The sequence below is a fragment of the Setaria viridis genome, chromosome 3 (genome assembly GCF_005286985.2).
Source record: "Setaria viridis chromosome 3, Setaria_viridis_v4.0, whole genome shotgun sequence".
Classification (NCBI taxonomy): domain Eukaryota; kingdom Viridiplantae; phylum Streptophyta; class Magnoliopsida; order Poales; family Poaceae; genus Setaria; species Setaria viridis.
The window spans coordinates 14654307-14667711 of NC_048265.2; the positions used below are offsets into that span (position 1 = coordinate 14654307).

At 42.9% G+C, this 13405-nt stretch overlaps 1 protein-coding gene and 1 non-coding gene across 2 annotated transcripts; both read right to left on the reverse strand.

Annotated features, from left to right (window-relative positions):
* Positions 1-1746: 1746 nt before the first annotated feature.
* Positions 1747-5694, reverse strand: LOC117847537 (NADH--cytochrome b5 reductase 1). Its single transcript, XM_034728754.2, has 9 exons — positions 5487-5694; positions 4745-4886; positions 4545-4635; positions 4357-4434; positions 3631-3711; positions 3449-3538; positions 2328-2393; positions 2139-2225; positions 1747-2055 (listed from the first exon to the last, which is right to left on the reverse strand). Exons 1-9 carry the CDS (start codon positions 5596-5598, stop codon positions 1963-1965), a joined length of 840 nt encoding a protein of 279 aa, XP_034584645.1. The 5' UTR covers positions 5599-5694; the 3' UTR covers positions 1747-1962.
* Positions 5695-12895: 7201 nt separating this feature from the next.
* Positions 12896-13034, reverse strand: LOC117851128 (small nucleolar RNA Z247). Its single transcript, XR_004639488.1, has one exon. It is a non-coding gene; the product is annotated as a small nucleolar RNA Z247 (small nucleolar RNA).
* Positions 13035-13405: the final 371 nt, after the last annotated feature.

The window sequence follows — 13405 nt, forward strand, 5'->3', positions numbered from 1 at the left end:
TGTTGTTAGGTGGAGCTAGGCGTCAGGAACGACCCTTTCACCCTATAGGGTCGGCCGGCGACGCTAGAGGTAAACACGCGTCGCGTGTTTTTACCACTGATTAAAGTGGCCAGATCGATCACATACGTTACTGCAATTTCTTCTAACCTTTCTCGCTCTCTTTGCTGATGTTTCACTCGACGATGATTGAACTGAAATGGTGCGGGATGGTGGTGCAGCGCATTTAGTGAGGTAGTGCAGATCCGTGTGTGAAGCGCAGGTGCATGGATGGTCCAAGCGCAAGCGAGAGAGAGGGAGAGGGAGATATGATTCGGGCAAGAGGCTACGGCGAGCTAGCTGAAAGGATGCCATCATCGTTCCCATCATTAGAGGCGAGACCACTCGATCGGGGGATTAGTGGGGGACCGTGCGTGCGTGATGCCCATTTTAAAACGGTGGCGACAGTGAGCTCTTGCTCTCCTCCTCCCCTTCTTCTTCAACGGGAGGTGAGATGATCCAGGATGCAGGCGATGCAGCAGGCCAGCAGCCATCGCCCACCATGCTTTCCTTGCAAAGCAACAAAGGCTGTTTGGCCTTTTAGAGGGAAAGCTTCGTGTATTTCTGCACCAGACTGGCAGGGAGGGAGGAGGACCTTTTCGAAGCTTTACATGCTTGAGGTCAAATTAAACTTCTAGAGCTCTCTCTCTCTCTCTCTCTCTCTCTCTCTCTCTCTTAGTTCTATCATTGTGAGAGAGAGAGAGAAAAAAAATCTGTCGGTATACACTACCAACAAACAAAACTCGACGTCTCTTCTTGGTTGTGAGGGAAGTCGACGGAGTACGATCTTAGCCGCTAAGATTAATTAGTCTCGCCAGAATTTTATGATTTCTGTAACAATGATTTACACGCGCGAGCGATCGTGTTCGGTGGTAAAATTGATGAGCCAGCGATGATGTCGAAGGAAGCTTAGCCGCTAAGCTTCCATGGTTGCTGGGCTCAGTAATCACTAACCAGTGACCACAGCAACTTACCACCACCGAATGGGCCAGGGTCAGGGAGGGCCAGAGCTCACGATCTTGCGACAAAAGGGGGAAAAAAAGGCAAAGACATTTTAGCACGAAAAGAAAATCTTTTCATCCATTTCTTTACGCGACCGTGTGTTCGTTGCATCGCATTCCAATTCTTGCAGCCTTCAACTTGTAACCCTGAGCACGCACTGCACTGGCTGCTGTCCCCTGCGCACGCGGCACGCACACGTACGCGTACGGACACGCCATGAGCCCATGTAGGGCATGTAGCAGGAGCTCGGGAGGAAGACGACGAGCGCCTTGTTGTCACCGGCCCGCACCTGGCGCCTAAAACAAGCGGCTGCAATCGCTGTGCTGTTTCGGCCGGATAGGGCAGGAGCCCCGCAGCGAACACGCGCTGGTCGCTCGCTTGGCGTCATGGGCGTGGCGTCTGGCGTGCGTCCACGACTCCGCACGGACAGGGATTGGCGGATTGCCCGAACAGACACGGTCGCGCTGTGTTCCTTTGTGTAACGCGTCAGAATAATACAAGTTGGCCGTTTGTTTGGATCGACAGAACGATTGGGTTGGATCAGGGCGCGTTTCAAAGATCCGAAACAGCTGCAGGAACTTGGCTCTGTCCAACTGGTTCTGGCTCCAACTGACGGTCTGGCAGCCTCCAGCACACGAGCACCGGGGCCACTGGTAATGTTGTTGGAGACATACAGGGCATTGGGTGTCTCAATGTCTGGACGGAAGGTTGGAGCAGCAAATCAGCAATGGCATGGTTCACTGTCACGACACCGATACAAATTAGGTATTCGTGCTTTCATCGAGAGAGATACTTTGGTGCTTTGTGGATGACGAGCTACGTCTATTGGATCTATATGGCGACAGGTTCAGACTTTGTCCACTCAAAGGGGAAGGAAAACTTGTTCCGTCGCTGTTATTTTGGTATGCTTCGGCAGAGGCGGGATCAGAACTGGAACTGCATTTCCTTCGTGTAGCCAAGATCGTCCAGGTGCGCGGCCATGGCTTTGTTCATGGGAGGAGGCCCGCATCTCAACACCTGGAAAGAGAAACCGCACCGTGGTGGCTTTCACTTCCAAGTTCCGGCAAGTACTTTTCAGTTTTTGGACAGTAAAGAGTTACCTGAATGTCGGCAGCAGGCGCTGGGCAATGGGCTTGGATCATTTCCTTTGACACGAACCCAACACCGCCGTCCCAGATTTCAGGAGGCTGCACATGAAAACAATGCATATTAAGTGGCAGACGAGCGAAACATAGGGTATCAAGTTATGATAGGTGCGCAAACTACTACTTGTCAGAACAGAAATAAACCTGATTCAAGACATAGTAGATCTTGAAACGATCGGGATAGTTTTTTGCCATACTGTCCAGTTCTTCCTGCATGAAACGGAACGATGAGAAAACAGAATGCAAGCACACAAATAAGGTAACATACTACTCCCTCTGTTTTCAAATATATTGGCATTTAGGACAAGTAGATTACTTTTTTAACTAATTAACTTGTCCTAAACATTGTATATTTAAAAACAGAGGGAGTACATGATTATAGCGAGTTGCAATTTCATCATACAAAAGTAATGTTATAAGCTCAATGAGTGACGCAAAGGCATACATAAAGCATTAGTCCGACCTGACAATTTTCTTCTAAACCTAACAAGTAAAGAAATGCCTACAAGAATATAACAGAAATACAGAACAGCCTACAAGAACTGTAGACTGGACTGGAGTTCATACTGTGGAGGAAGACATGTATTTGTCTGTACAAAAGAAGAGTGTTTTCGTATAATTATAGAACAATTCACGCAAAAACTTGTAAGGAATTCTGGTCAAACTTCAAATTGACTGCATTCTTTCAATACCTTAAGAAATCAGGTCTACTCATTTCCTATAAATAACGTAAGCTGAAGAAATGGAGAAATAGCACCTAAGTTTCACCACATAGGCAACACCAATTGAATCAAACTCTTTTACATACAGGTATGCAACTAAAAACTTGTAAGGAATTCTGGTCAAACTTCAAATTGACTGCATTCTTTCAATACCTTAAGAAATCAGGTCTACTCATTTCCTATAAATAACGTAAGCTGAAGAAATGGAGAAATAGCACCTAAGTTTCACCACATAGGCAACACCAATTGAATCAAACTCTTTTACATACAGGTATGCAACTAAAAACTTGTAAGGAATTCTGGTCAAACTTCAAATTGACTGCATTCTTTCAATACCTTAAGAAATCAGGTCTACTCATTTCCTATAAATAACGTAAGTTGAAGAAATGGAGAAATAGCACCTAAGTTTCACCACATAGGCAACACCAATTGAATCAAACTCTTTTACATACAGGTATGCAACTGAGAACAATTGGGTCAAGGGTCAAGAGCCAGTGAAAATCTATTTCATCTATAACATGTCCGTCAACAAAAAGAAAGTACCTTCAGAAGAATATCATCATATGTGACATTCGCATAGATTAGGTGAACTTTTGTATTGTCTTCTGGGTTCTCAAGAATTGCCCTTGTAACCTATGATAAGAGTGGAAAATACATTGATCAGTCCTAACAAAAATGTTTCAGTATTTAAATACCAGATAGAACTTTGGACCATGTGTTATTACTTGGAACATTGGGGTGATGCCTGATCCTCCAGCTATCATTCCAAATGCTCTCACTTGTCCAGGTTGGTACTTGAAACGGCCCTAGTATAGAGAAGCATCCATTCAACTCAATACAAGAGGCCAAAATGTATACCACATGTTATGTGTATATCGCCCATGAAAGTTTATACTCCCTTCATTCCTAGTTACAAGTCGTTTTAGTTTTGTCCTAAATCAAACTTATCTAACTTTAACCAAGCTTATAGGAAAATTTTATTAACATCTATAATATCAAACAAAAGCACTGTAAATGTATATTTCATGGTCTATCTAGTGAAACTAGTTTGATGTTATAAATATTTATATATTTTTCACTTGGTCAAAGATAAAGAAGTTTGACTAAGGACAAAAGTTAAAACAACTTATAATTTGGAGCGGAGGGAGTATAAATTTAGCTAGTTTGAGTTCAAGTTGGCACTTAAAATATGAAAGTTAGCCTAATTACAAGAGATAGAGCATCCCTTTTGGACTTATCCTAGATCTGCCCCTGTGTGTATATCCACATGTTCTGATGTTCATCAGCAAAATAGTGAACTGGGATGCCTATTAAAACTCATGATAACGTATAGACAAAATTGAAACAAATCCGGAATATGCATCATGAGAATGTGCCAAATTCAGCATGTGTACATTTGGACATGGAACAAGCAAAAGCTACAAACAAGCTATAGTGGAACAAAGACACACCTTAGGTCCCTTCACAGACAAATAGTCGCCGACTTTCATCTCACGAAAATGATGAGACATTCTTCCTTGGGGGTACATCTTCATGACAAGATGGACCAAATAAGATGTGAGTTCAACTCAGTAAACATACCAACATAACTGAAGATGACTTCAGGAAATGACAAAGGCACGTGGTAATGAAATATTACCTTAATAACAAGCTCAAAGTGCCCGAGATCAGAGTCCAGTGTAGTGGGAGTATAAGGCTTGATTACTTCCTCACCAGCGGCATCCTGTCCCCTGGAACAACAGGGGAAAACACAAGCCGGATTGAGACTACAGAAATTAAAATTAAAGGCTCTGCCTTGCGGAACCAGTCTTCTGAAGTGGTGAAAGACATAACCCAAACCTGCAGCTTATATGTTGTCCTATTGGAAGACCCAAGACAGAAGTAGGTGTCGGAAGCGCAAACTTGAACTTGGCAACATTATGGCTCAGTTGCCTCTTCTCGACGAGTTTAAACCCCCTGAAGGTCTCAGGGTCCAAGCAACCTACAGGAGGAGAAATCATAAGCGAAATTAGGACCAGGTTGTGATCCCTGTGTTTCTTAAAAGGATGAGTTGCAAGGTTCAAAAGCAGTATGCTCGCTTGAAAAGGTAAAACGAAATATGAATCAACGCTTAAAGTCATAAAGTACTAAGAAGTAAGAAAATAATCACAGTCACTGCTCCTAGGATCAGATGTTTGAGAATCTGTGGAGGTGGCAGCTAGCTAGACAAACGATTCACCAATAAGCCTTATCTCCGAATGTTTTTGGCTTTGACGAATATGTAAAAATTTCTGACGCTTAGTGTTCGAGGATATCAACAGCCAAATCCACCAAATAACATCCCAGAAACATGAATCAACGCAAATATTTCTGCCCCACACAGAGCACAACAGCAGCGCGTAAATGCTCAGAGCCAGAGGTCCCGGGTGCCAAACTGCCAAAGCCACACGGTGCCGAACTCGTTTCCACTCCCCTGGCCGGCAGTTTCCAGGCGGGGTGGCTTCTGGCCACACGGCGCTAACAAGGGCTACAAGAATTCTCCGGAGACACGCGGGGTTGTGCCGTTGTGGGTCGCGGCAAGGCAAGGCAGGGCACGGCTTACCCATGGGCTTCCTGCTGCGGAGGAAGAGGTAGGCGGCGCCGGCGGCCACGGCTACGACGGCGACCGCGACGGCCACCGTGGTCTCCAGCCTCTGCCCCTGCAGGAACTCCATGCCCCCCGCGGCCCCCCTTTCCCTTCCTGTCCCGCGGGTGGATGCGCGGTTGGTTGGTTTGGCACGGAGGGGGGAGATTCGCGGGCGGGGTTTGGTTTGGTTTGGTCAGGTAGTACGAGTGAGATTTTGGGTGCGATTGGTTGCCTGCCCCATCCAGGATACGAGCTCTCCGCGTGCGAGATTCCCTATTTGTTTAGTTTGCGTACATGCTTAGTCAGGTTCTGCGCGTGCAAGATTCCCTCCACAGCTAGCTCTACCGATGCGAGCAAATCGACAGTATCTGCCGGGCCAGGCTCGCGTGGTGCAGGTAATTAGTCATCTAATGACATTATTAGCATATATTAAATGATATTAACATATTTCGATTAAAATTAAGAAGTAATAAGATAAACTAAGAGCTATAAGAGTTTTCCCGTAATAAATTTCATTACAATGCTTATTTATATATTTTCATCTCATGCAACCCGTCCTCGTACGAGCAACCAAACAGCTTCTCGGGAGAGCCTGATTCATGCGAGCAGGCAACCAAACACCATGCTCCTGCACGCCATCGGCTTGGCTCTGGAGAGCCAGGCTAGACTTCTCCAGGCAACCAATCGCACCACTGCGGCAATAGGTGGTGGGGCTCCTGTACCTCTACTGAAAGATAGCTAGTGGATAAAACTATAAAGTTCAATAAGGTCAAACAAGCTCATTATAGCACGCTGTAGACCAAAAGTTTATTTAACTGAGAAAATATTATCCACATTTTAAAAAAAGTTGTCAATATTTTTTAAAAAGGTTGGACCAACATTTTTTAAAAAAAGTTGGATCAACATTTATTCGGAAAAAGTTGAACCAAACATTTCTTTAGATTAAGTTGAATCCAACATTCTTCGGGAAAAGTTGCACCAACATTTTTCAAAGAAAAGTTGCGGCCGGCAACGTGGCGGTGGACCCGCGCGAGGGCGGCGGTGGCGTTAGGGGAGGAGAGAGAAGTGGAGTATAGGATTTTCGGCCTGTTCGCTTCAGCTTATTCAGTCGGCTTATCAGCCACCAAACAGTATTTTCCTCTCACAACAAATCAGCCGTTTCAGCTTTTCAACCGGCTTATAAGCTGAAGCGAACAGGCCCTTTGATTTGATAAAGACCTGACGGACCTTATTCGTTGCAAATATTGGAAGTTAGCACCTCTATCCACCTTCCGAAGGATGGATAGGATTTCCGCCCCGCTCGGCGTTGTGTGGGCGCGAACTGGGCATCGCATCAAAGAAGCATTGCGGCCGCCGCACTGGCTCCCTATTTATGCGGCCCATCGTTGTACAAGGATTACCATGGTGGACCGAGCCAGCGGATCAGCCCAAAAGCAGAATGAGAAAGGGGGGCTCCGATCTGTCTTTCGCAGATAGGATTATTACCTTTAAAGCCCATACAAGACCCAATTAATGCTAATCCACGGCCAGCAGCGTAGGAATGCATGCAGTCAGCCCAACGGAGCAATGTAATATATTTAATATTTTTCTGATCCGATTCAACAATAGTTGAGATGTAACTTAACATTTTATTTTAACATTTTCTCCAACATTTTTCTGATCTGATTCAAAAATAGCTAGTAATCTGATCAACATTTTTCTGATAGATAGTTGAAATCTAACTCAACATTTCATGTAAATTGATTCAAGATTTTTAATCAACATTTTCCTGATCTGATGGAACAATAGTTTGAAATCTCATTCAACATTTCATATAAACTAATTCAACATTTTTATGATCATTCAACCATAGTTAAAATCTAACTCAACATTATATAAATTGATTCAATATTTTTTATTTCAAAATATAAAAATGTTGAAATAGGGCATTTTGAATGTTGATTTAAAAAACAAATATATCAACACTTTATAAAAATTATTGTATAAAAATATGTACCAATATTTTCCTTGAACTTTTTTTAAACTCATCAACATTATTGGTCAACATATTTTTACACGCATCAACTTTTTTTTGCATCCACCAATATTTTTTGGCTTAATGTATTTTGAGGTTCACCAACTTTTTTTACTTAAAAAAATATTGAGATAGTTCATCTAAAATGTTAATTTTTAAAAATGCAACAAAACATAATCATATTGGATCTCATTTTGTAGTATTAATTCCAACAAATATTATGGTTCAATCGGAATCCAAAATGCATTTATGGTTTGGGAGAAAAATGAGATTAAAGTTTTGAACCGAAAAGGAATCTCACTTATCCACCACCATGCAAAAGCAACCAACCATTCTTGCAGCCACCCACACATGCACCGACACTTGTCCACAGCTCCACCCAACGCTCATGTGTTAGGCCCCGCTCCGATCTGGTTCGCTTAGTTATTGGGCTGTTATTGAGCTACTATTGGGTTATATATGTTTAGTTATATATCTTCCGGAAGATGGATAGGATTTTCGGAGATGGGGTTGGTGCAGATCGGAGGAGGTTGATGGGATTAATAGCCCACATAACGTCCACCGGGCTGGTCTTAAAATATGAGCCCACGCTGTCGCTGAAACATTGATGTCGGCGAGGAGGAGGACCTCGCCGGTCGCACCATCTAACTGACCATCTCCATTGAACACAGGAGCACAGCCTTCCCAACTTCACCAGGCATTTTGTAGTGCCTTTCCGGGTCAGCACCGACTGGTCGTATCTTCCCTTCAGACCCTATCTTGGCACGAGAGTCCAAATTAGCCGGGCCCCATGTAGCGTGGTATGGCATCCTCCCTGAAAGTATTCATAGGGCAGTAAGTGTGGGAGGAACATCGCTCATTGCCTTGGACAGCAACGGGTTCGTGTTATATAGGTATCAAAGATTCTGACGCATGGAATACAATAGATTGTTACAGACCTTAGAGTATACGGCAAGTACAAGCTAACAAACTACAAGCTGTATCTCTTAGGAACATATATTCTCCAAATACATTTACAACTCTATCTCTAACACCTTCCCTCAATCTAACTTGTCTAAGTTTAGATTGCTCTTAAAGTTTTCTAGCTGTCGAACAGAATGGGATTTAGTAAACCCATTTGCAACTTGATCTCTGGAGGGAACATAATCAATTTCCAATAGTTTCTCAAGAACTCGTTCTTTGATAAAGTGATAATCAACCTCTATGTGTTTTGTTCTTGCATGAAACACAGGGTTTGCAGATAAATACTTTGCTCCTATATTGTCACACCACAACTTAGCAGCTCTTGGACTTGGGACTCCCAATTCCCGCAATAATATTTGTATCCACATAATCTCAGCTGTTGCATTAGCAATAGCTTTATATTCTAACTCTGTGCTAGATCTTGACACCGTTGGTTGCTTCCTAGCACTCCAGAAGACTAATTTGTCCCCAAAAATATAGCAAATCCTCCTGTAGATTTTCTATCATCAACACAGGCTGCCCATTTTGCATTTGAAAAACCACTAACCAGTGTAGAGGCTGACTTAGTAATTATGAGACCAAGCCGCACAGAATACTTGACATATCTCAAGATTCTTTTTACTGCTGCCCAATGAACAATGGTAGGTGCATGCAAGAACTGACAGATTTTATTAACTGAGAATGCAATATCTGGTCTAGTCAGAGTCAAATATTGTAAAGCTCCAACAATACTTCTATATTGTGTAGCATCACTAGAACCATGCAAAGAACCTTCTTCTATGGTCAATTTCTCACTAGTTGACATGGGAATATTAACAAGTTACCAATTCTTTTTACAAATCTGAAGCATACTTCTCCTGAGTTAAGAGTATACCATCATGTACCTTCGCAACTTCAATTCCTAAGAAATAATGTAGATCACCCAAATCTTTAAGTGCAAAGTCTTGATTTAAGTCCCTAAGCAATGCTGAAACAACCTTGGATGATGAACTCGCTACAATTATGTCATCCACATAGATAAGTAGAAAAATAATCATCTCCTTTGCTATAAAAGAATAATGAAGTATCTGCTTTGGATGACTTAAAACCAAGATCACTTAATTTTGTACTTAGCCTTGAATACCATGCTCTTGGCTCCTGTTTGAGACCATATAAAGCTTTGTCAAGCTTGCACACATAACCTGGAAGAGATGAGTCCTCATAACCAGGTGGCTGCCTCATGTAGACATTTTCTTCTAGAAAACCATGAAGAAAGGCATTGTGTACATCTAGCTGACGTAAGCACCACCCTCGAGAGACAGCAATAGATAAAACAGTCCTAATAGTAGCAGCCTTTACAACTGGACTAAACGTGTCTTCATAATCTATGCCGTAATGTTACTTAAAACCTTTTGCAACTAGGCGAGCCTTATGTCTATCCAAACTTCCATATGCTTTTCTCTTGATTTTGTAGACCCATTTGCAATCAATAATATTTGTTCCTTTTTGAGGTGGTACTAGGTGCCAAGTTTTATTTTTCATCAACACCATGTATTCAACATCCATTGTATCTTTCCAAATTTTACTATTCAAGGCTTTATCTAAACTTTGTGATTCTACTGTAGATGTGAAGAACCCATATTTAATAGTGCCATCAGTATATACCTTAGGTTTTCTGATCCCACTTTGCGAACGTGTCTTTGGTTTGTCTGCAACAGGAGGAGCTTGATGCACAGGTTCTATTGGTGCCACATCTAGAGCATCAGCCCCGGATGCCACATGTTCTGCAGTAGAGTAAGGCAGCGCAGCAGATCCTGTAGGTGATGTTGTAGAAGCACCCCCTTGATCCCGCGCTTGAGCTTGCAGAATGGGGCAGCATGCATCGCTGCCTGGTTCACCAGGCATGTGCGCGGAAGCCGTACGTCGCACAGATGCTGGAGGGGATCCGCTGCCGCTTGCAGCGTGCAATACCGGGGAGGGTTCGGCCTGGATTTCAGCGCCAGAAACCTCTCCGTGTTTAGCATGAGCAGCTAGATTGCTACGTGCACCTCTAGCTGGCAGTACCTATTCCTGATTTCAACAATAGCTTCACCAGAGACAGTAGTTAAATTAGGACTATTACTCATACTGGAATTCAAAGTTTGATCACCCCCAATACTAGCTGGTCTAGAATTTATCAAGCTAGACAGGAGAAGGGAAATTTCTGCTCATAACGGGGCTCCTGCGTTGGGGTTAAGGTGGGAGAACGGAAAGACTGTTTCATCAAAAACCACATCACGTGAGATATACACACGTCCGGATGAAATTTCGAGACACTTAAATCCCTTATGTAGACTGCTATACCCAAGAAAAGCACACTACTTCGAGCGAAAATTGAAGCTTGTGTGAATTATATGGTCGTAGGTTGGGATAGCAAGCACAACCAAAAATCCGCAGAGAGGAGTAATTAGGTTTTTGATGAAAAAGAAGTTCAAAGGGAGTGGAATTCTGAATAACTTTACTAGGAACCCGATTAATCAGATATGTTGTTGCAAGCAAGGTACTAAATAGCGTTTAGTGTTATGGTAGTGGACTAGGGTCGGTGTAATGGATCGCGGATAGTGGGTGCTATAGCGGACGCTAAGTCCAAATAGCGGAATTCAAAAAATAGTCACAATTTTAGAGCATATATGAATATTAACATCAAATTTACTTAAAAAAGTAAAACTTTAAGTTAGCCATTACATTATACAGTAAGAATCACGAATAAATAGATATAATTAAGATGTATGGATATATATATTAATATTAAATTCTCATATCAATAAATAAAAAATTCATTGTTCATCTCATAATCCTACATCATTACCTACATAATCCTTTTAAACATTATTATTACCATTTGATTCATATTCATATATCACTTGAATCATAAATGTAGCAAATAGCGGTCTAATATGAGCAATAGTAGGCAATAGCGGACATAGCGGTCGCTAAGTCCAAACATGCTATCTTGGGTCCGCTACCTTGTAGCGGTAGCGGTTGCATATTGCTACCGCTATTGCGGGCGCTACGAATGCTATTTAGTACCTTGGCTGCAAGAAAGGCTTCATCCAAATATTTTAGGGGCATAGAGGCATGAGCAAGCAAAGCTAGGCCAACTTCAACTATATGATGATGCTTGCGCTCAGCTACACCGTTTTGTTGATGAGCGTGAGGATAAGAAATTGAATGAGCTATCCCCACTTTATTAAAAAAGGAATTGAGTTTTTGATATTCCCCTCCCCAGTCAGTCTGAACAGATACGATCTTACGATTAAATTGTCGTTCAGCAAAGCTTTGGAACTCATGAAATTTTTGAAAAACTTCAGACTAAAAATGAAGAAGATAGATCCACGTGAATTTACTGTAATCATCAATAAATCTAACATATTATTTCTTTCTCCCAACTGAGTCTGGTGCTGGACTCTAGACATCTGAAAACACAAGTTCCAGAGGATACTTTGATACACTGGAAGACTTAGGATAAAGCAACTGATGACTCTTTGCTTTCTGACAAGCATCACAAATAGACTCACTTTTAGACTCGACTAAACAAGGGAGATTATTGTTACTAATGACTTGCTCAACAATAGATGAAGACGGATAGCCTAGACAACTATGCGACCTTGCAAACGTGGGCTTGGTGGCTCCAAAAGCTTGTTTAGATGGAGGCAAAGAAGGAAGTGGATACAGTCCCTTGTGACACCTCCCTCTAAGTAGAGTATTCTTTGTATCCTGATCCTTGATTAAAAAGAAATTTGGATGAATTTCAAGGAAGTAAAAAGAAATTTGGATGAATTTCAAGGAAGGTAGAATTATCAAAAACTAGACGACACAAGATTTTTTGAAGCTTCAGGAGTATAAAGAACATTATTAAGATGTAGATCACGACTAGGGGTTTTAACAATGGAATGACCAATATGACTAATGTCCATACCTGCTCCGCTGGCTGTATGAATCTGATCTCCTCCATTGTACTTGACACGAACTATGAGTCTGTCCAGATCACCAGTCACGTGGTCTGTAGCTCCCGTGTCAACATACTAGTTGCAATCTACTCCATAAGATCTTGTTGCAGCAGCTACAAGTTTTTGATCAGGAACAAAATTTTCATCAAACCTATACCAACAGTCAACCGTCATGTGTCCCCTCTTGAAACACACTTGGCAGATAGGCCTTTTATCATTGTTGCTGTTGTTGCTGTAGCTTCTTGCATTGTTGTTGTAGCGCTGGTTTGAACCAACAGGGCCGCGTCCACGCCCTCGACCAGGAGGGCTGGGAGGTCCACGCCTAGGGGCACACATGCGGCCACCACCTCAGCCACGGTTTGCACCTCCTTTTCCTCCGCGGTTCACCATATTTGCGGATGATCCTGACTGACCACCATCTTGCATCAGCTCTAGTCTTGTCTTGAAGGCGAGCATCTGGGCATATAGCTCATCCAGGGAGATAGCACCGGTTCTGGCCACCACTGCTGACACTAACGGATTGAACTCGTAGTTCAAACCTGTCAGTATATACTCCACCAATTCTTCATCATCAAGTTCTCTTCCGGCAGCCGCCATCTTGTCGTCGTAGGCCTTCATCTTTGTGAAGTACTCAGCAACCGTCATGGACTCCTTTTTGGTGGTTGATAGTTAAATCCGTGTGTTCACTGTTCGTGCATGCGTCTGGGAGGAGAAGATCTCTTGGATCCCCCCATACCTTGGTAGCAGTCTTCTTGGACGCCACTTGAGACAGTATGTCCCTTGAATCTGACCCGAGAAGAAAGCTAAGGACCTGCTGTTCAGTAGCCTTCCAATCATCGAGAAGTGGATTGGGAACCTTGTCTTTGCCGTCCGCTGTCTTATCGTCGATGAGTGCTGCTGGAGCTTCTATGGCGCCGGTCAGATAGCCTTCAAGGCGCGCACCTCGTACC

Coding starts and splice junctions, on each gene's coding strand:
- LOC117847537 (XM_034728754.2), bottom strand. CDS start 5,598: ATGGAGTTCCTGCAGGGGCAGAGGCTGGAGACCACGGTGGCCGTCGCG. Junction 4,636..4,744: donor GGACAACATATAAGCTGCAG/GTTTGGGTTATG, acceptor CTGTTGTTCCAG/GGGACAGGATGCCGCTGGTG. Junction 2,226..2,327: donor TCTACTATGTCTTGAATCAG/GTTTATTTCTGT, acceptor TTTCATGTGCAG/CCTCCTGAAATCTGGGACGG.